The sequence below is a fragment of the Chaetodon trifascialis genome, chromosome 6 (genome assembly GCF_039877785.1).
Source record: "Chaetodon trifascialis isolate fChaTrf1 chromosome 6, fChaTrf1.hap1, whole genome shotgun sequence".
In the NCBI taxonomy this organism is placed as follows: Eukaryota; Metazoa; Chordata; class Actinopteri; order Chaetodontiformes; family Chaetodontidae; genus Chaetodon; species Chaetodon trifascialis.
The window spans coordinates 29,479,356-29,501,597 of NC_092061.1; the positions used below are offsets into that span (position 1 = coordinate 29,479,356).

Below are 22,242 nucleotides of genomic sequence, written 5' to 3' on the forward strand. Positions count from 1 at the left end.
ATTGATGTTAAGATTTTTTACTGCAGTTTTTAAGTCCTGCAAGCACAAACAAACAAACAAACAAACAAACAAACAAACAAACAAACCCATTCAGCTGTAAGTACGTGGATGGGTAATGATTGGCAAAACATTCCCCCCCCCCCCCCCCCCCCCCCCAAAAAAAAAAGCTTTAGGGGGTAATTTGGCTAACCAAGGACAATAATTGTGATACATAATTAACATAGCTTATTATATTGAGTGTGAACACTAGGTGTTGGGCTGTATTGCAAAATTATAAGTTTGAGTTTCTTGAATCAATTGCCTATTACAGGATGATGATGAGCTATTTGAAAGGGGATACGGTGGCATTCAACCAAACTTAAATTTACTTAGTGTTTCTGGGTATTCAGGTAGTCTCGGCCTCTACCTGCTGGATAAGTTCGGTACCACATTAACCACGCGGCGCCATATTAGATAGATATTACATTGCCTCAGACGAAGTCAGGTAAGGGGAACAGTACTCCAAATGACAAGGGTACACAGGCTGCAGTAGTTGGCGACACACTCGTGGTATCTGCTATATGGTTAACTACAAGTAATTCAGTCAAACAGCTCGGGCAGTGTAGTCTGAGGCGTGTTGTTTTCATTGTAGTTTAGCTAACTAGCCCGCAAACATGACTTCCCTGACTCTGCGGAGTTCGGGCCTAGTGCAGAGGCGGACCGAAGCCTCGCGAAACGCTGCTGACAAAGACCGTCCATCCGGCCAAGAGGACCATGAGCCCCGACGGGGAGACAAGCAAAACGATGACGATACCGGAGACTCCAAAGAAACACGTCTCACCTTAATGGAAGAAGTACTGTTGTTAGGACTGAAGGACCGAGAGGTAATAGCAGATATATCCTGGTCTTTGACGCCGTAAAAATAAGGTAACGTTTGTCCGTACCGCCAGTCAATGACACATTACCAAAGCTAAGGTTAGCAATATCTTCCTCTCAGACATGGCTTTAGTCTACGTTAGCATGCTTGTCTGGTATAATACTAGTGGTAGCTAACAACAATGATGGGCCTTATCGCTGCACGCCAAGATGGGTAATGATTTTTAGCGAAACACGGTTATGTCCATATGTGACCTTTTAAATGAAGTCATCTGGGGTGGTCAGTTAATCAACGTTAGATATTGTGGTGTGACGTTTATGCTCACACTAGTTGCCACACACACTGGGCAATAGTAATGGGTTAATCATCTGTCGGTAGGTATAAATTTAAGGTTCCAGGAATATTGTCAAATAGTGGGACAAAATCGTAAAAACAAATCTATGACAAGTGTATTACTAATATCAATATGTGGTTGGGCTGTTACAATCATGCTATTTCAGTTTACGATTAATTGGCACACAAGTAATTGCGATTAATTAATGTTAAAATGGGGCACCGGGGAAACGATGCCATGTTTTCATGCAAGCATTTTTATGCAGATTATCAAACTGGTCCGAAGACAGTTCATAGTAGTTGTAAACTGGATTTAAACATACTGACATTAAGGAGCAAATGGCTGTTTTTAAAGGACCTCCGGCATAACTTTCCCCAGAGCTGTCACTTTTGCACCCGGAGGGGAGACTCCCTGCTATATATCAAGAGACCCCTTATTGGCACCTCTCTGTGATCATCTTGCTCCCGAGGAAGCAACAAATATGGTCTCAGCTGTAAAAAAATAAGATGTCCAATAACAGTATGGCCTAGACTAAGGATGGGTGGTATGAACTAAGATTTATATCACAGTATTTTATCATTTATTATTATAATTTGTTTTTGTTTATTATCATTGTTTTTTACTGTAATAGTATAATAAAGGGATACTCCACCTCAAACATGATTCTATGTCGTTTTATTCTAATAATAATGTAATGTAAGGTAACATATCTTACTAAAGTAAAATGATTTAAAACAGATCTACATGTGTTTTGGGAGGAGTATTCTGCCCTATAATTTAAATTAAACAGTAGGTTAATCACAGTTTGACACAGGGGAGGATTAGCTATCTGAACAGCATTTAATTGTTAGAAAACCCAAATTTGATTATTTCTATTATTTTATTACAGGTATAACACAGGGCATGTATATCAAGTACATATGGCAGCAGCAGACATGCATACATTGGCTGACAAGAGCAAATGTGCCACAACAGCCCAAAACATTTCCATTCGGAGACATGTGCTGCAACATCAGAAAATACCAATTCAATAACACACGAAATTCCAAAACAAATACAACAATGAAACTATGAATATGTAGATATGCTGTGTTTTTCTCTGGGTGTCTAGGATTTTGTCCAGAGCAAGAGAGAGTGACCAGACAAGAGAGTGTTTGTTTTTGAAGTGGGGAGAAAAGAGGGGTAAAGAGGTGACATGACATAAAGGTACGCAGTCTGTTTCACATTTGGCCTTAGTCTCTCATCTAGTCTCTCTCTCTCTCTCTCGCTCTCCCTGTTTCGTGTTGACTGGAAAAGCAGTGTTTTTATGTTGCATTGGTTTTACGGGGTTAACATGTTTCAGACTTTGTATCATTTCTCTATTTGCAGTGTGTTTATTGTCTATCTATTTGTTTTGGTATTCTGCAGCACGTTTTTTCATTTGCAGCACATTTCCATTTGTGTATTTGTTTTGGATTGTTGCATGTGATTTTGAATTGGCAGGAACCAAAACTTGGTACAAAGTGTGTAAATCTTAGGTTGACCTGTGTTTCTTATGCTATATCCATACAGTGCACACTGACTCCTCCTCTGCAAAAGGGTTTGTTAATCCACTTCATACAAAAATAAACTTGAGAGAGGTAAGAACAAAAAATGTTTTGACAGAAGAGGCTGCCATTTATCTCTTTGTATTTGAAAAATCCACAAAATAGTGGGAAAACTGTGCAGCTCCAGTCTGCTCCCGTAGGTAAGGTAAAGGGGGGGAGCTCACCTCAACCACCAAAATCGTGTAGCATCCACCTGGGTAATGCATGGCAGCCATTTAGCCCCAGAATGCTATCAACACATTAGCTTGAGGTGAAGAGGGAGGGAAACACTGAGCCAATTACACAGGGGGATGATTAGGTCGCCAGGTGGAGAAAGCCAGGTTAGGAATTTTGCCAAGACACCAGAGAACCCTCAACCATTTGCAATAAGTGCCATTGGACCTTTTCAGGACCATGGTTTAACATCACATCTGAAGGATAGCATGTCTTACAGCACAGTGTCCCAAGCACTGCACTGGGGCATTGTGATTTTTTCATTAGGACCAGAGTGAAAACCAAAAGTGGCACCTGCCACTTCCCAGATGCGATTAAAAAACTACATTGGCAAATAAAATAATGAGGTCAGTCGCCATTGCTTAAATAGGCCTACTTCACCACAAACTCTTGTCACTACACCGCAGAAGTTAATTGACCACATTTTGTTTTGCATCAGTTCTGTCCCTGGTGGCAGCATGCAACGCAAATAATTTTAGTGCAATTCTTTGAATGACCCTTGCTATCCACCATTACTACTATTACACTTTATCTTGATCGCTACTCATAATCAAACCAGGTATCACAGAGCAGAGAATCACAAAGATAGTTTACAAGTATGTGGCGGCACATTGCCAGAGTCGATCAACCAAAAGGAAAAATGAAGAGCATGGTGTATGGTTAGAAGAGAATTTACAGAGAAGGTACACAGAGACAAGGAGGTGAGGAGAGATTGGCTTCTTCCAGGCAGTAATGTCATTACTATGAGCTGCAGCATTTGTTGCAGGTAAAAAACAAGTACGCTTGTTTGTGGTTTGTGTTTACGTGACATTGTATCTTATGCAGTTTTATGGCCCTGTGCAAAGTAGTTTGGCCTTAAATTACCAGCCATTGGCAGATAGGCCCAAATGTTAATATTTCATTTTGCATGTTTACTCTGGCCTTAGTTTTTGGGCAGTCAGTTTGAATCGATTGTGATGTGTGTTTCTAATGTGTAGGGCTACACCTCGTTTTGGAATGACTGCATTTCATCAGGGCTGCGAGGGTGCATGCTGATTGAACTGGCCCTGCGAGGACGCCTTCAGTTGGAGGCTTGTGGCATGAGGAGGAAAGGACTGCTGGCCAGGAAGGTAAGACACATGTTTCTGTTTATACTTTAGTATAATAGTTTGTAGAAGTTGTTTTATTTTTGTCTGTTACACTCTGCAGGTGCTCTTTGTTGCCACCTCAAGGGATGTCAACTGAGAACATTTTCTACTGGTTTCACATGACTATCTACAGATTAATTTGCACACACAGTTTGATGCACTCCAGCCATCATTCAGTTGGTGTGCCATGTGATTGAGACCCAGATCCTGCCAATTAGTGTGGAAGAGGCAAGGCATTCTAAGAGCTTCTTTGGTACCTTGAGCCTCAGTACATTATGCAATTGAGAGCTACTGTGACAAAACACATTGAAAAACACTGAGGAGAAGAAGGATGAGCTAATAGTAAAGATTGCCAGGGCAGACAAGCTAACTCTGACTGCTGACTGCTGGACAGCTCTGACAAACAAAAGCTTCATCATAACTACCTGACACTTTATCAATGCTGACTGGGAGTAAAGTTTCCACCATCTGGTAATTACCATTACATACAATTACGTAATTACATATTTAGGTGTCCCCTGTCATAATCTCTGGTGAAAATAATTCCTGTTAGAGCTCTTTCTCACTCCTCTCCTGATTTGGTGAATTGAGGGTTTATTTTGACCGAACAAGGGATGGTGGTGATTGTGGGAATAGTGTGAGGATGAGCCAAGACGGATTCGGTGAGATTTCTTTCGTTTCTGTCAACTTTGAATTTCCAGCACACACTCTCTGTCCACTGGTGGGAGTGTGTGCATGTGTCTGTGTGTGCAAATCACAGCGGAATTCCACAGTACGCAGTATAGAGAGCAGAGGAGAATTGTAACCATGTAGAAATGACATGTGTAAGATGAATAACTTTAGGCTATTTACTTTATTTAATAAAAGGACAAAGTATAGATCTCTTCTATAGGAAAGGTATTCTTAAATGACTTATGTTGTGATCTGGCACTATATAGTAAATAAAATTAAACAAAACTAACTTGACCTTCAAGGGTGGCAGGGTGCCCCTCTGATATAATGGTAGGGGAAACACTGGTGTGTTTTACAATGATAAAACAATTTCTCTAAATGGTGGCTTTGGCACGAGTGATGTATCATCTGTTTATGGTTCAACAAAAAGGTTAATCTCTGTAGGGATTGTTTTCATCATGTTGTCAGATACCTAGAATAACAATCTGAGTATGTCAGTGGCAGAAACAACCACTTTTACTGGACGTGCATTGATGGTGCACAAACGCATGGCAGGACTACATTGCATCCTGTTCCCTGGCTACAGCACTCTCGCTCAAAACTTGTAAACCAGACTAGTCATCTAGACCCCCAAAAAATTATAGGGCCTGTAAACACAGATAATATTTGACTGGAATTTCTTCCATTTGTCTGGGATATTGAACTCTCCCAGGATGTGACTGACTGGGAAATGCAGCCCAGTGTGCTCCTCAGCACAAAATTAACTGGTTAGTTGATGCTTGCCAGGCTATCCAAATCAAAATGAACTGAGCATGAGCATGTAGCATCAACCTGTATGGTAACCTGCAGTTATCTGCAAAAAGGAATGACCAACTCCAAAAACCTCATGACACCTCTACAGATCTAAACTCTTAATTGTCATTATGTGCTACAAAAAATGAAATCTAGAGTGAAAGTGAATGTGGAAATTTACTTTGGGGCAAAATTCTTACGCATTTATTTTCATAGCATCCACATATCAGCAGAAAATGAATCAATAACAGGTTTTCTTTTTGAATCAAGGCCTATAGCACCCAAAAATGTAATAATGCCTGAAAATGTAATAAAATTTACACTTAACTCAATCAAAAATGTAATAAAACCCAATAATGTAATAACTTGACCAATAATGTAATAAAATATTCTGACTGATATTGTAATAACATTTTTACCGATAATGTAATACCTTATTACATTATTGGAGATTTATTACATTTTCAGGTGGGTCTTTTTTTTTTTTTTTTTTAAATATGATAATGTACAACTTGACAGATAATGTAATATAGAGCTCTACATTTTGTGTTTTGAGAATCCAAGACTGACCTACACTGGATTTGAAACAACAGAATGACTGAATTGCAGACCTATACCATACAGCTATATGCACATGCAGATACTCAGGGACAGCCTGGTCCTGCTGAGTGTGTGATGGACTTACCTCCTTTGGTGACCAGAATTCCAGCTCAGATATATTTGAGCTGGAATTCTGGTTTATAGTTTATAGTTTTTGAGCAGCACTGGAGACCCCAGGTAACTCTTCCCTAAACGTACCTCTTCACTTCACAGTTTTCCAACATATTAATACCTCATGAAAACAAGTCAGTGACACTTCATTTCTAAAGATATAACATAAGCATTCATAACACCCACATACACATTACGTGACACCTGACATAAATATAGGCCTCACTCATTAATGGTCTTATGAATGGTCAAAGATGTCAACTGGTCAGTCATAAAGTATATTATGAGATTTACCTGTAGGCTTTAAATAAAGATTAGATTATCTTGAAAACTGAGCGGGCACTGCTATATTAAGTGTAAAGTCAACAGGTGATTGCACAGGGCAAACAATTCTAGAAATAGTCTAGTAACATACTGAGGTGAACAGATTTCTGCCCTGCTCACAGCCCCATAGTATAAAATTAAAAAATCAAACCAAGATATCTTTTTCAGGCAATCTCCATTTATTAACAAACACGTTAATGATGTAAACAACAGTGAACAATGGTTCATTTAACTTACAGTTACTTACCTTACAGTTTCAAAAGTAAGTATGTAATATAACTTTAGCCTATATAACTTATGTTTTGTGTCCCTTAATGTTGTTTGACTTTAGAGCTGCATCATATTCTTCTTGGTCTTCCTTTTGATCACTTTGTGTCCCATGTATTTCCATATCTTTCACTTGATATCTACCAAAACACAGATTTTTAAGCACAAGCCATGCTTTCATCCAATCTGCGCATGTGGAGAAGAGCTCTTTCAGTCGAACTGACAAGCCGCTAAAGCGATGATTTATACAGTTTCATCACACTGATAGTTGGTTCATTTTGCTGGTCCAATTTCAGGCTGGCAGCCAATGCATCTCGCACATAGATCTCAGGTAGGAAAGATTTGCACAGATCTTTGAACAGATGAGAAACCCTACTGAGTGTTCCTAACATGCTCATATCCATCTCAAGAGTGAACTTAATGATTAATTCTAGAATTTCCGGGGGCAGGACAGGGGATACAGTGTTAGAAGTTGGCACATTGACAGAAGATTTAGGGGAACTAACTAAAGGAATGTCAAGAGTAGAACCACCATTAACTTCCACTTCACATGCCAGCCTTGGTGCAGTGTGTCTTGCTGGGATCCTTAGCATTTCCTCTTCCTGAATACTCTCTATGTAGGAGTTGACAGGACCACTAAGGCTGACATAGTGATCCCCATGCCCCTCTGCAATGTGACCAAGAACCAATGTGGGCATTTCCTCATCGTGTCCTTCAGTGGGTGAAATCATTGAGGTTGCATCTATGCCAGGAGTTGAAACAACTAGAAACTGAGTGTGGAACATTTGAGCAACTTGTTGGAGAGTGATGTGATCTCCAAAAGTCCCAGCCTCACCCATGTTGTTTACATAGTCATCCCAATTACCATCTACAAAGGAAGACAATGGTGTACCATCAACGGCAAAAGGATTTGCAGCCAAATCTGACACAATCTCCTGCCTTAATCAACCCTATATATATATATATATATATATATATATATATATATATATATATATATATATATATATATATATATATATATATATATATATATATATATATATGTATACCCCAAAAGTAAAAAAAATAACAAAGTCAGTTGTCATTATGTTTTGTGCTTTGTGCTGTTCTGTGTTTTTATGCTGACATTTTTATTAAACCTGTACTTATAGAGGTAAATCTCACGGTATGTCAGCTGACCACTATCACTTGACATAGGCTAGAGGAAGTTGGTAAATGGTCCATATTTATATAGTGCTTTACTATACCTGAAACGATACCCAAAGCGCTTTACATTATACATCATATTCACCCCGTCACACACTGATGGCGGAAGAGCTGCCATGCAAGACGCTAACCACGACCCATCAGGAGTGGTTAGGGGTTCGGTGTCTTGCTCAGGGACACCTCAACGTGAGCTCTGCAGGCCGGGATCTAACCAGCAACCCTCCGGTTACAAAACGGCCATTCTACCCACTGAGCCATGCCGCCCTGTCATTCAAAGTGATATAGTAACCATTTATGAGTGGATATATTTATGTCAAATGTTAAATAATGTGTTGGTTTTATGAATACTTATGCATACCCTCGTCAAATGAAGTCTTACTTAAATTTGTTTTGTTGGTTTGTGGTTGTTTACACAAGGTAGTGATTCGTTGGAAAACTGTGGAGAGCTAAGTATGTTTAGGGAAGCAATAGTTATTCTCTTGTTTCAAAGTCAGTGTAATTAACAGTCTTAGATTCTCAAAACACAAAATATAGACCTCTATATTACATTATCTGTCAAGCTTTACCAGTCAGAATATTTTATTACATTATTGGTCAAGCTATTACATTATTGGGTTTTATTACATTTTCGATTGAGTTAAGTGCAAATTTTATTACATTTTCAGGCGTTATTACATTTTCAGTAAATTATTACATTATTGGGTGCTACAAGGCCCATATCCAGCTTCTGCTTTTTTCTATTTTACATCATTGTAAAATGAATATTTTTGGGTTCTGGACATTTGGTTGGACAAAACAGAACATTTATGGATGTCAGTCTGGACCTCTGGGAAACTAATTTCCTATTTAACTGGGCCATTTTCACTATTTTCTCTTGTTTTATAGAACAATCAATTTATCAGAAAAAGTGAACAACAAATTCATCAATAGTGAAACTTACTAACTTTTACTTACACTCTTAATTGAGTGAGCAATCTGCAAAAACACAATATCAAAATTAGCTGTCAGCAGTTTCACTGTCTAATTTGATAGTGAGCACCAGTCAACGATGTGAGCAGAGCGTTGATAAATTGTAAGAAAAGGGTCATTTTGCATCTATTTCAGCGACTGTCGTCTGGTAACTACACCTTGTAACTGGCTGCCATCATTCTAAATGAAATTCGCAGGTGATTTGTAAGTCAGATGCTCCAACAGGTGACGTGCTCCTGGATGAAGCCCTAAAACACATCAAAGACACCCAACCGCCGGAGACTGTACAGAGCTGGATTGAACTTCTCAGTGGTGAGTTCAGCTGCTCATGGGCTGACAGCCCCACAGTGTTGGTATACAGTGAGGGAAATAAGTATTGGAACATGTTAGCATTTTTTTCATTGAGCATATTTCCATCCAAGCATGAAGTCTAGACCAGACAGTGGTATTAGCTCAATAAGGGATTAGTTCTCCTCCCTGTGTTAATTAGAATCAAGTGGGTTAGTGCATGTCAGTTTATTGTTTTTTTTTTTTTTTTTCATTGAAATAGAAGGTTCAAATACATACACAAGTACATAAATGATTTTAACTCTCCCATCCCCACCCCCCTAATCTCTGCCTTGAAAAGTAAAAACAAAACAAACAAACAAAAAAAGTCACATCATTGTGGTAGACTTATGTCTTGGCCTTAACCTACATTATTAAAGTCATCAAATGAAAATAACCAATGAAGTGAGTACCAAGGTAGAGGCAGTGCATACTAGTGATGCACGATATGAAAAATTTCAACCGATATCTGCAGTTTGTGCATCCAGGAGAATAACGAATCTTGGATGCAGTGATGAAAAACTGATATTTTAGTAGCCAAAATTGTTTGCTGTTATAGATAGGTCTATCTATAAACAATTTTGGCTCTTCCAAATGTTAATTTATTTCCATGTCATATCACACAAATATTGTGGTCATTTGCTGTAAATAACAATAACAGCAGCAAAGACACTCATATGCCAAACATTTACCATATGAAATGAATAAATCAAATGCACTAACAAATCAAATCATCACACAAAACAAAAAAGTGCATCCCCAAAGTTTAACAGAACTATGACTGGTTTATCTGCATAAACAAAATATTCAAGTATTTATGCATAAGTAATTCCTCTATTCAACCTGAAGTGCATGAGGATAAGGTAGGTGAAAGGTAGGTAAAATTATATGCATTGACATTTGTCAACCTCAACTACAAAAAATCTAATCAAATAAATAAAACAAAATGCATCCTCAAAAATAAAGTGAATTGTCAACTAAAGGTTTACAGAATTATTAATGCTTTGACTGCATTGGGCATAGTAGAGATTTCTCTGAAATCTTAATGTTCAAAATAAAAAAAAAACTTAAAATGATTTCCAATTTCTACTCAACATTTCTGAACCTCCCCCCCAAACTATCTTTTCACTTGTCATTCTGTCTAATGTCTGCATTATCTTTTCTATTTGCTAGGTGAGGCATCAGTGGGATATTTTTCTTAACAAAAAGAAGCATCTCTGCCTTCTCACATCCAAGTTGGTTTCTTTTTTCATCAATAACATTTGCAGCAGCAGAAAACAAACGTTCACTGTCTATGCTGGTGCAAGGGGAGGACATTTCCGTGCAAGTGAGGCAAGGTCCGGGAACCGTGTTTTGTTGCTTCTCCAGTAGTCCATGGGGCTCTCGGATCGAGGAATCGTGGGCTCTGAGAGATAGGTCGATCAAGTTGTGGATGTGTGTGGCAACGATATCAGAGAGGGCAGGGAGGGACACATCCGAGAAGAAGTGTCAGCTTGGGAGGGTGTAACGTGGCTCCAAATGTGCTATTAACTTCTTCTAATTAACGACTGCAGAAAAAAGCTGGTCATCCAGCGCTATGAATTTCATCACTTTGCCGTTAATGGCTTTAGCCTTTCACTGTCTTTGGACAAGTTTTTACAGTTCTCAGACACTTGCTTAATGGGGACATCCACACTCTGTGTTGTTGTTTTAGCCTTAGCACTGCTAGCTGCTACCGCGGCTGCTTCACATTCTTTCAAAACCGCTTCGACTTTTCAGGTGAGCAATAAGATTTGTTGTGTTAAAACTTGAAAACTTCTTTCCCCCTCTCGGAATCCTTGCTGAACAGGTTTTGCAAACAGCAACGCTGTTGTTATCTTCTGCCACTGAGAAAAACGACCACTCTGGTGAGGCCATGTTGATTATTAGTCTGGCAGAGACTGGGCCAGGCTTGGATCCTGTCAGTAAGGCGCGATAGATGACGTAACCAGCGCGTCATGGCCTATTTTGGGGCTCCTCGGCTTGCAAACAGTTTCCCCAATTTAATAAATTTATCTGACCTTCTTATCGGATAAAACGTCCCTATCGGATCAGTTAAAAATGACGTAATTTCTCCCCTAATCGGCCAATATTTTATCAGTCCGATAAATATCGTGTATCCCTCGTACATACCGCAATTCTCCCTCCTAATCCAATTTCATTTTACACAGATGTTGAGTAATGTGATATAATGAGGTCATATATATGAGATATACAACCATTCTGTAAATACAGACTTTCCAGTAGTCGGTCAAATCCAGTTTTAGTTGAAAATTTTGGAAGGGTGGGGCATTGTGTTTTTACAAAATTGAAAAAGGCAGTACAGCTCTGACTTCTCTTATTCAAACTTGTTTTGTAGGTTGTTAAAATTACAGAAAAGACAATCAACAAAGAGATCCCTAAAGCATAGTTAGGATAAATGATTATTACAAATGGGTGCTAGGAGAGAGAAAGCCTTTGGAGCAATGCCTGAACTGAAACAATATTTCTAAGGTGGAGATCACTGTAGGGTTGGATGTGTAACTGGATGATGAAAAAGGCAAGCCAAGACAAGTCACGGCATGGAGAGAGTATTCAGACCAAGATGATGATTCCAGTTGACACCAAATAATCTCAGGTTTTTGGGTCCAAAGAAGTAGCTTTGAATATTGTCAGCCCAATAACCCCAACTGTGTGGCACAGTGGAACAAGTGGTAACACTGTCGCCTCACAGCTAGAAGGTCTCGGTTCGAATCCCGCTGTGGGCGCCTGTGGCGTGTCCTCCACCATGCCTTCAGTGCCTGCTCAAGGAAAAAGGGGGCCTTTCTGTGTGGAGTTTGCATGTTCTCCCTGTGTTCACCCAGGGTTTCCTCCTTAAATACCCCCCCACTAAAAACATGCAAAAAGATCACCACCTGACCAATGGTGACAAACAGAGTTGGGTCCCCGGGCGCCGCTGTCGGCTGGCAGCCCAACACTCCTGGTCTGCCGCGGAGGAAGGACGGACCAAGGATGGGTTAAAGGCAGAGAAAACAATTTCATGGAAGCATGCCGTGTGTGCATGTAGTGTGCAACTAACTAATCAGAATCAGAATCAGAATACATTTATTGATCCCCGGAGGGGAAATTGCCTATCAGTTACATCCCATCCAAGAAACATAAAAAAGACAGTGACACGTAACGGGGGAGGACAGGAGCGGGAGAACTGTGGGTCGCACAAATCTCACATGAGCAGTGCCCTGTTTACTCAGATGAGAAAAAGCAGAAGAAGAGGTAGGAAGAGGGGGAAAAAAGCAACTCCCAAACTAGGCTCCTGTAGGGTGGAGCACAGTGTAGGATTAGGAAAAAAACACCTGGGGGGGCGTCGATAGGGATAGGGATAGATAAGGGTAGGGAGGGAGTGAGAGAAAAAGTGTCTGCCTTCATTGAAAGCCAGAAGAAGAAAATGTGTGATAAATAAAGTACATTTCTTCTTCTTCTTCAATAGTAACAAATAATATTTGGTAGTCCAAGCCCACCACGATCCCTTGTCTGTAGAACAGCCTTCCTTGGGTCTTTAACCCCCAGATTATCAAGATTATCAAGTCAAAGAAACATTTAGGGAGAAATATAGATAGAGTTTGGAATAAGGATAAAAAATGTAGGTAAAACAGAAATTTGAATTGATTGAATTTTGCCAGCCAAAGAGAGCGGTAAGCTATTCCAATGTTTCCCAACCTTTTTGAGCCATGGCATGCATTTTACATTAGAAAAATCACAAGGCACACCGCCAAACAAATATGTCACAAAAAGTATATTTATTGAAATATGAAAATCTAGTCTCAATTTACTTACTCAGTGTGAAACCTGGGCCTATTTAGTTGAACAGAAAGCTGATATTCTTGCAGGAATTGAAGAAAGACACACAGGAAGATTTCACCTGATTGGTGCTCTAAGCCTTAGAATACCAATCAGGTGAAATTGGATAATCTTCCACGGCACACCTGATGATTTCTGACGGCACACTTATGTGCCGCAGCAGAGTGGTTGGGAAACACTGAGCTATTCTACTGCTGTAAATCACTTTTCACTTTGTTGATGAATTTGATGATATTTGCAAAATGTTAATCATACGGAGCACACATACTACAAGATCTGTAACATACAGTAGCAGGTTATCTGTGCAAAGTGTTATTCTCTATTCTCAACCCCCAATGCTTGATCCCCATTAATGAGTCTGCTATGGAAGTACCTTGACTAAGAGCGCGACAAGTAGGGGTGACAAAGAACAGCCTTGATACGTCCCACAGGGGAAAAATTTGGACCAAAAGCCACTTGTAGAAACACATACCTGGGGATTAAAAAATTAATCCATGACCTAAATTTGTGTCAAACACCGAAAAGAATAAATAATTCAGCTCTATCCTATCAAATGCCTTTTTCGGCATCTAGATAGTCAATTGCTTAAGGGCACGAGGATGTAGAATAAATCATATTGAGTAGTCTATGAACGTTGGGAAAGTAGTAGGCAGATTTGAGCTGCATTTTGTTGGTTCTTTATCATTTTTTAATTATTACAAAATAGAAGCTTGAGTTAGGGTAGGAGCTAGAGTGTGAGATTGCAGAGAGTTTCACTCCACTTTGTTTATGTAACTGTTAACTTTGCTGTAACTTTGGATTCGAATTAATAACACAAAATATAATTTAAAAAATGTATGGAAAGCCATATACAAAATATATGCAAATAAATTAAAATGAGCTCCACCTTTACCAGCTACAACTTTAAAGCAATTAACACATTAATGCATCAATAACAGCTGCACGGTGGCACAGCAGGTGGTTCGCGTGCCTCACAGCAACAAGGTCGCCAGTTCGATTCCTGGGTCCGGCCTCTCTGTGTGAAGTTTGCGTGTTCCTTCCGTGCATTCGTGGGTTTTCTCCGGGCACTCCGGCTTCCTCCCACAGACCAAAAACATGCTCATTAGGTTAATTGGTGACTGCATAATTGCCCCTAGGTGTGAGTGTGAGTGTGAATGGTTGTGTGTTTGTGCCCTGCGATCGACTGGTGACCGGTCCAGGGTGTACCCCGCCTCTCGCCCGTTGACGGCTGGGATAGGCTCCAGCACCCTCTGCAACCCCTAAAGAGATACACGGTATAGGAAATAGATGGATGGATGCATCAATAACTTGATGCATCCATAACTTGATGCATCAATAACTTGATGCATCCATCAAATGCACATGTGCAATGCACATGCAAAAAGCTTGTACAGACGAAGAGACAAGTATGATATGAATATGAAAGATAAGTATGAAGTAGGGTTGGGCATGACAGTATATATTATGCAATGTGTCCACCACTAGAGTTGGCAATACTCCTTCTATCAGGGTAGCTATCCCTTAAAATCCACCAGGCACAGCTGTGTTGTGCTCTGGCCACGACATGGCCACGAGAGCTGATTGTGGCCATTCTAGACAATGCTTGTCATTCTACCAGAAATGCTGCAGCATTCCAGAAGTTTCCCAGAAGCGTCTCTCTGCTCTGCTCCACGAAGAACATGCACCCAGTCTATTTTTGACAGACATGCCGTCAAGCTGCACAGAGCAGATCAAATCAGGCCAGAAGTCAGACACAGGCAAATTCCAATATAAAACACCTTGTGCAGACTTCAATTGTTTATCAACAATAAACACAATTTAAAACAGACACAAAAAAGAACCTGCTGTACTAAGCCTACTAAGCCATCTTTAGACACTTTCATTCACAGTGTATCCACTTGTACCCTGCTATATAGTGAGCGAGTGGATGTGTGGAGTGTAGCTGCTTAATATTATATATTCTTATAATATATATATATATATATTTATATAATATAATATCTAATATATTATTTTATGCTGTCTCTATATTGCTTTCCACTCTTTTTGATATTATATATATATATATTTTATTATATATATATATACAGTTGGACATAATTAGACATATATGTCCAAATACTATTTGCATTGACATCAATAATAGTATTGATGTCATTGCAAATAAATGTCGCCATTATGGATGAGTCCTCATCTTCCTTCTGCACACTCTACCCAGGCACAATATACTTTTGAGTATATGCCTGTATAAGTTCATTTAAAATGCACAATTGCGCGAATAGAGTTTTAACACACTTACTGAAAATATATTAAAACATGACAGCAATTAAAAGTGCACATTAAATGTTGAACTTAAATTTTATTAAAAACATATTTCACAGTAGTGTTTTTATGAAAAGTACACCATATTTCAATTTTGAATTTAGTGTAATAAACATGGAGTATTTTATGACAGCATAAACTTAATATACTTTTAAGCTGTATAAGTTTATTTCAAGTGTGAAATCATGGGAGTGTTTAAACACACGTACTGAAAATTTACTAGAAAAGTAGCAATTATCTTAAAAGTACTTTAAAAATTTAACTTAAATGTTACTTAAAATATGTTTTACTGAAGTATGTTTTTAAAAGTGCTTTCAATTTGTTTAAAGTAAGTACACATATAAATGTACTGGAAACATGCATGCAATATTTAAATACTTTGAGCATGCTTAAATATGTTTTTTTTTTTGGTGACTCGGGAGGTCACGTGATTTAGGCAGTGGGACTGTTTACCACGTGTTCATGCGATGTGGGAGCAACAGTTGGTGGTGAGAATACACCTCTGTTCCCATTTGAAACCTCAAAGCCCGTATTTTGAAAGTAAGTTAATTTTATGGTTGTGACTCTTTTGGTTTTAAACTTAATTGTTGTCTCATGTGAGGCAGTTATTTTTGTTTGTATTGAAGTTCCAAATTAGCGAAGAACTCAATCAAATGTAGTCATGGTATGGTAAATTGAATTTACAGAATGATTACTATATAAAATTACATATTCTGTGATAGAAAATTTTGGCCATATTGCCCACCCCTAGTTTGATTTGTTCTCCCTCTTCAAAAATAAAATGTTGTCTTTGTATTCTTATCGTAAAATGCTCAAAGGCTTAATTTGAGTATTAAAATCACTAAAACTTTATTCATGTGGAGAATCCCCCCAGAACTATTTGACTTTAGTTTTATATCATGTCACCTTTTTCACTACTCTATTGTTTGTAGGTCTGTATAATCAAATACACTGGTAAAAGATTAAAACAGCAGCTCTGTTTGAGGTGGAATTTTTGCACAAGAAACATGAGTCATTTGCTGAGCATATTGAAATTCTTGGTCAGTTTTTATCTTTAACATACCAGGAAACTCTTAGGTCATGGGGATGATGGCACATGACAAAGTGACACAGCATTAAGTTATAGATGTAGATGAGTGTTTCACCTTTTTGTGACTCCATTAATTGTGTTATGTGTTATTGGCTCGTCTTCAGGAGAGACATGGAATCCCCTGAAGCTTCATTATCAACTGCGGAACGTCCGTGAACGACTGGCAAAGAACTTGGTGGAAAAAGGTGTCCTCACTACTGAGAAGCAGAATTTCCTGCTTTTTGATATGACCACACATCCTCTGACCAACAACAACATCAAGCAGCGCCTCATCAAAAAGGTCCAGGAGGCTGTACTGGACAAGTGGGTGAATGACCCTCATCGAATGGACAAGCGGCTGCTTGCACTCATCTTCTTAGCCCATTCCTCCGATGTCCTGGAAAATGCCTTTGCCCCACTGCTAGATGACCAGTACGACCTGGCCATGAAGAGAGTGCGGCAGCTGCTGGACCTGGAACCTGAGGGGGAGAGCATGAAGGCCAACACCAATGAGCTGTTATGGGCTGTGGTGGCCGCTTTCACCAAATGAGGCAACCACAACGTGGACAGAAAGCAGTTGTGAGTGACATTCAATTGACACTATATGTTGAGGTAGGAATCAGAGTACTGACCCCAGCATGGTGACTGAATTACAGTTTAGCCCTGCTTGGACTTTTGGAATGGACTGCCCTTTTCATCTCTCACCCTCATTTTCTTTTCCTTCCAGTTGAGTGTCCTTGTTGATCTGTCATGGCCTGCTTAACCTCATGTGTCACTTATGTGTTCACTTTTGCTAAAAATAATAACTTTCATGGAACCTTGGATGAAGTGGTTGGTGATGATATGGGTGATGGGGGAAATCACATATCGATTCATATCCTCTTTCTTTTCTGTTGGATGTATCTTTAAAACCATCTCTTAGGGGTACAGTATGTATGGCACAGTTCACTTAGGGCACCATCCTTACACATCTGTGAATACAATATCCATGTACAGGGCATTGATGCTATATAGGAATAGAAGGTTAGCTGATGATCTTGCCAAGACTATAAATGGATATCTTCAGGCAGATGTTTGATTGAAGTGTATGGACATGATGTATTTGTCATGGCATTCTTTGACTTTCATATGTAGCACGAAAGTCAAGTAATGTGGTAAGATCTGAAATACTACCAGAGTCCACTACCTAGTACTGAATGCTGTCAACATTAATAACTACTTTCCAAAGTTGATGTCTCTTAACCAACCTAATTCATCAGTTATATATATCTACTCATCCTGTGCACTCACTGCAGAAAGGCCACAGCTGAAAATACAGAATTTTCTTGCCTTGAGGCAACAGCACTACCCACTAAACCACCATACTCCCCGACATTCCGCTCTCTGTGGCATAAAGTTGTGTGGTAGAGCATTCATTTGTCAACAGGACAACAAGCCAAGACATGCATGGCGCTATATACAGTCCTGGAAAGGTAGAGTGCTGACTTGTATGATTTCCTTTTCCGTTATTTTGACCTCAGCCCCATTGAATATTTTGGAAATTTTTGAAAAACCAAAAAATGATGACAGACTTGTGTAGGGCATTGTGTAAAAATAGAATGATACGTAACACATTCTTAAGAAGTGATGAGGTTGATATGTAAGGTATGATGATGCAAGGAAAAATAAATCTACTAAATATTAATGAGCCTTTCTGACACAAGTGAAACAGGCCATATTGTTTTAGATATCCTTCGTTTAGTAGTTTTTTATTTGTAATGAAACTTGAATTTTGATGAAGGACTCAGACAGATTATACTGTATGCCATCTAGATGCACAGTCAAAATGTGTGCGTGTCTAATTTAAACCAGGCTACATTCAGGATTTCAATGTGTAGTATCTGAATGCTAACAAACATCTTGGTGTGGGAGTAATGTCATGATTTTCCACTTTTGCTTATACTTTGTCAATAACACAAATTGCTCTAAATATGTGTAATTTATTCGACTTCCAGTGGCATCAGAATTGATATTGACTGGGGTAAAACAGCTTTTTGCATGAGTGGCTGAAGTATTTTAGTGGTGGGAACAAACTCAGGAAAGCTGATCCAATCAATGCCAGCTACCTTTGAATTCGAATAGACATAGTTTTCACTTAGTACTTAATTTAAATGTACTCAAATGTAATAAAACAGGGCTTAATGCAGGCTAAATGCAATTATGATGATCTTATCCTCAACTTTTCAGTTTGTGTATGTCACAAGGACTTGATTTCAAAACAATAAAACACCTTTAAGTTATTCACTAAAAGCATTTAGTGAAATGCGCTTCTGTGAAAATGAATGTGAATTACAAGTCTTCTCCAGTATAGGGAGAGGTCCAAGATGTGTTAAATTGATTTCAAAGACTAGATCCTGCATAAACTGATACCATACTGTTTTTATGTAAACATACAGAAAAAGAAAATAAGATTTTCATGACCAACACCCATTGTTTGTTGTGACACCACACAGTATTTCTTCACAGAAGTACCTACTATCAGAAAACCCAATCCTTGGCTGATGGACCAGCTATCTCACAATATAAACTATGTGCTTGCTTCAGAGCTGTTGGAAAGTGCATTTTTCCACTATTTGTGGAGCTAGGCTTGCGTTTTCCCCCTGCGTCCTGTCTTTGTGCTAAGGTAGGCAAATCATTTTCCAGACCTATCACTGTATAGGATGCACATATCTCAAGTGTATATATTGACCTTAGCATGTGAGCTTGCAACAAGTGCATTTCCAAAACTTGTCAGCGATGCTTTAATATGCAGACAGCCTTACTTTGTAGTTTCTGGTGAGTGACTGCTCTCTCAAATAAACCCATTGTATGTATAAAACATTGCTATTATGATTAGATATGATTATATTACATGCTCACCAAAGTCTAATCAAAGAAAAATCCAACGATAGGGTCACATCATTCCAGGTGTTGATGTATATACCTAAACTGTTTGTATCAGGCAAATTCAAAGGATATTTTATCACAATTGCTTTGTTAGCTTTCCAAAATCTATCATGTTTCCACTGCAGTCTTTCAAAATATTGGGCATTGTGCTCTAAAACATTCAACAAAGCCTTTTCATTATGAGCCATACCTTGCCTTTAATTTAATTTTCACATATATTTAACTGTGTTCTGTTTTAACACAACTACCCATCCTCCAATATTTTGCCAGTTATATCACAGGGATGCCATACAGGCAGACAACCAGACCACCACACCTGCAGGCAGTTCATTTCACCTGACTGGCATATCTTTGGACTGTGTGACAAAACCCTTGCAGGTACCTGGGGAAAATCGAAACTTCACACAAAAAGGCCCAAGCTGCCTGCTGGATTCAGAATGAGAATTTTCTTTTGCCAGCACGAGCCACTGATCTATAGTGCTGCCTGACAGTCCATCCCTTCTTTTCTTAAGTTTTGTTTAACTTGTTTAGCTGTTCTCTGTTTTAACATGTTTCCTATTCAACCTCATGGATCATGACAGACATTTCTTTGTTACAGATAGCCTCCTTCTGATACAGTATGTAGCAAAGGGCTGGGAGGGATTAGTCTGTGATGGTGGGAGAAGAGAGGTGGAGACCAAAGGGTTTATTCAGCAGAAAATCACCTCAAATTGCAGAGTGAATGTGAGAGATTATCTGTGTTATCTAAATAAAAGGGACCTCTAGTCTGTGTGCTTTCTTTGACCATGGAAATAAAGCAAGATCTTGTAAGTGCCTAATAATACAACTGATTTTAATGTTTTGAATTTGAAGCTTGTGAACACAATGTCTTTGTCCCGTGTCCTGAGTGAGTGAGTGAGTGAGTGAGTGAGTGAGTGAGTGAGTGAGTGAGTGAGTGAGTGAGTGAGTGAGTGAGTGAGAGAGAGACTGTCAGTGACAACTTATTTACCAGTTAGACACATAAATTTCATTTGGGAGTATCAGCTAGGCTATACTCTGGGAATAATTTGACCCTGAAAGAAAACACACTCCCTCTGCCATGTGTGTTACTCCAGACTTAACATGGTTTTTGATTCTGATTTTGTGTTAGTCCAATGAATTCCAGAGAATATAGGCCATTTTTTAATCTCAACAAATGAACCATTAATTTCACTACAAATGTAAAACAAGACAAGTGATTCCATATTGGCCTGTGTTACTGTGACACATTAAGTCAAATTGAGTTCATGTTTATAAAGGTGTAAGGTGTCAAACAGCTGGTTTGGTTAATTTTACTGTAAACTAAACAGTTATAACAAAGCAAAACTACACGTTTCAAAAAGTTTTGATACATGTTGACTGAAAAATGTCAAGAAGTACAGTAAGGTCCTTTGTTTTAAAAATGTAGAAATAAAAATGCAGCCGTAAATCTGCTGAGATTTGGCTGTCTAATACTAATTGCAAAAGTTAAAACTGACATTACACAAAACATTTCCCTTCCCTAGTGGTATCAGCAGTTTTCATATGTTTCTATAAAGACTAAATATAAAAATATACATTCTAAATATTAAGATAGCTCAGATTGCCTACACATCATGGTTAAAGAACATTCATTAGACCAAAGAAAATTAATTTTTCAATTATATAAGTAATTGAAAGTAAGTTTTTTTTTGTTTTTTCATATTTAGTGATTCCAAACAATATCATTTCAAACATAAATATATCAAAAAACTAACTAGACTTGAACCACAAAAAAAAACAAAACAGTTGTTTACAAATGTGAGATGGTATCATTATTTATGAAACATCAAATTACATAAAATGTGTGCATTTTAAATTGTGAGATGTTTGTATGATGCTCTATATTCGTGTGTTGACAAACCTTAAATAACTCATTTAATTCCTTTGACTCTCAGTCTCTTGGATTCGGCTGAGATAATCAGAATCTGGGTATCCATAGCTGCTAACACACAGAAATGCAGTTTACTTCATGTAGACAGTTTCATAGTCAAATCTATAGTTTAACTATTAGTTTGCATTTGCACTTGGTAGTGTGAGACCTGTGATATCACATTTCTGTACTGGTGATTACATTTAGGTAACATAGGTAACCTTCTCTTTCCATAAATACAGATGTAATTACAAGGAATGAATGCATGCCAATTCATTGCACAACAAACAAAAACTTTTGTGTAGCAGTAGGATATTAATGTGTCAAACATACTGTCATACATTCTGCTCAGTGACTTATTTGGTTGGTGGCATAATGGTTTATGTCTGTGGCTTGAATACAATCATCACTACAGTCTTAAATGTGGAAATTATTAGGTACATTTATTGATATGCAAGGCACATCAATGAGATGTAATATTGCCAAATAAGTCCTTACTGAGTTGGTCCTCCATGTGTTGAGGTTTTGTGGTGAATATCATTCCATGTGACCATATTGTTCCTGCCACTGGTGGTGGACTGGCCAATATTGAATATCAGTCTCTGATCAAAGGCTTGCCTCAGCAGTTTGAGGATCCTTCTGCCCACTGAGCAGTCAGGGAGATAGGCTGTACGGGATACACCTTCATATGGCTGCCCAGGGTTAGGATGCTCCTCCTTCAGACACGAAGTAGAGGTTTCACTGGTTAATAATGTGCCTGTATTCAAGTGCCTGG

The 22,242-nt window shown here is 38.7% G+C and overlaps 1 protein-coding gene across 1 annotated transcript; it reads left to right on the forward strand.

The window, feature by feature from the left end:
* The first annotated feature begins 432 nt into the window (after positions 1-432).
* On the forward strand, positions 433-20,399 carry golph3a (golgi phosphoprotein 3a). Its single transcript, XM_070964211.1, has 4 exons — positions 433-863; positions 3,967-4,098; positions 9,258-9,372; positions 16,759-20,399. The coding sequence occupies exons 1-4, from the start codon at positions 654-656 to the stop codon at positions 17,181-17,183; spliced, it is 882 nt and encodes a 293-aa protein (XP_070820312.1). The 5' UTR covers positions 433-653; the 3' UTR covers positions 17,184-20,399.
* Positions 20,400-22,242: the final 1,843 nt, after the last annotated feature.

What these genes read in the sequence shown, in the direction of transcription:
- golph3a (XM_070964211.1), top strand. Translation starts at nt 654, where the DNA reads ATGACTTCCCTGACTCTGCGGAGTTCGGGCCTAGTGCAGAGGCGGACC. An exon ending in TAGGACTGAAGGACCGAGAG is followed by an intron (nt 864 to 3,966) that starts GTAATAGCAGAT and finishes TCTAATGTGTAG; the next exon opens with GGCTACACCTCGTTTTGGAA. An exon ending in CTGGATTGAACTTCTCAGTG is followed by an intron (nt 9,373 to 16,758) that starts GTGAGTTCAGCT and finishes GCTCGTCTTCAG; the next exon opens with GAGAGACATGGAATCCCCTG.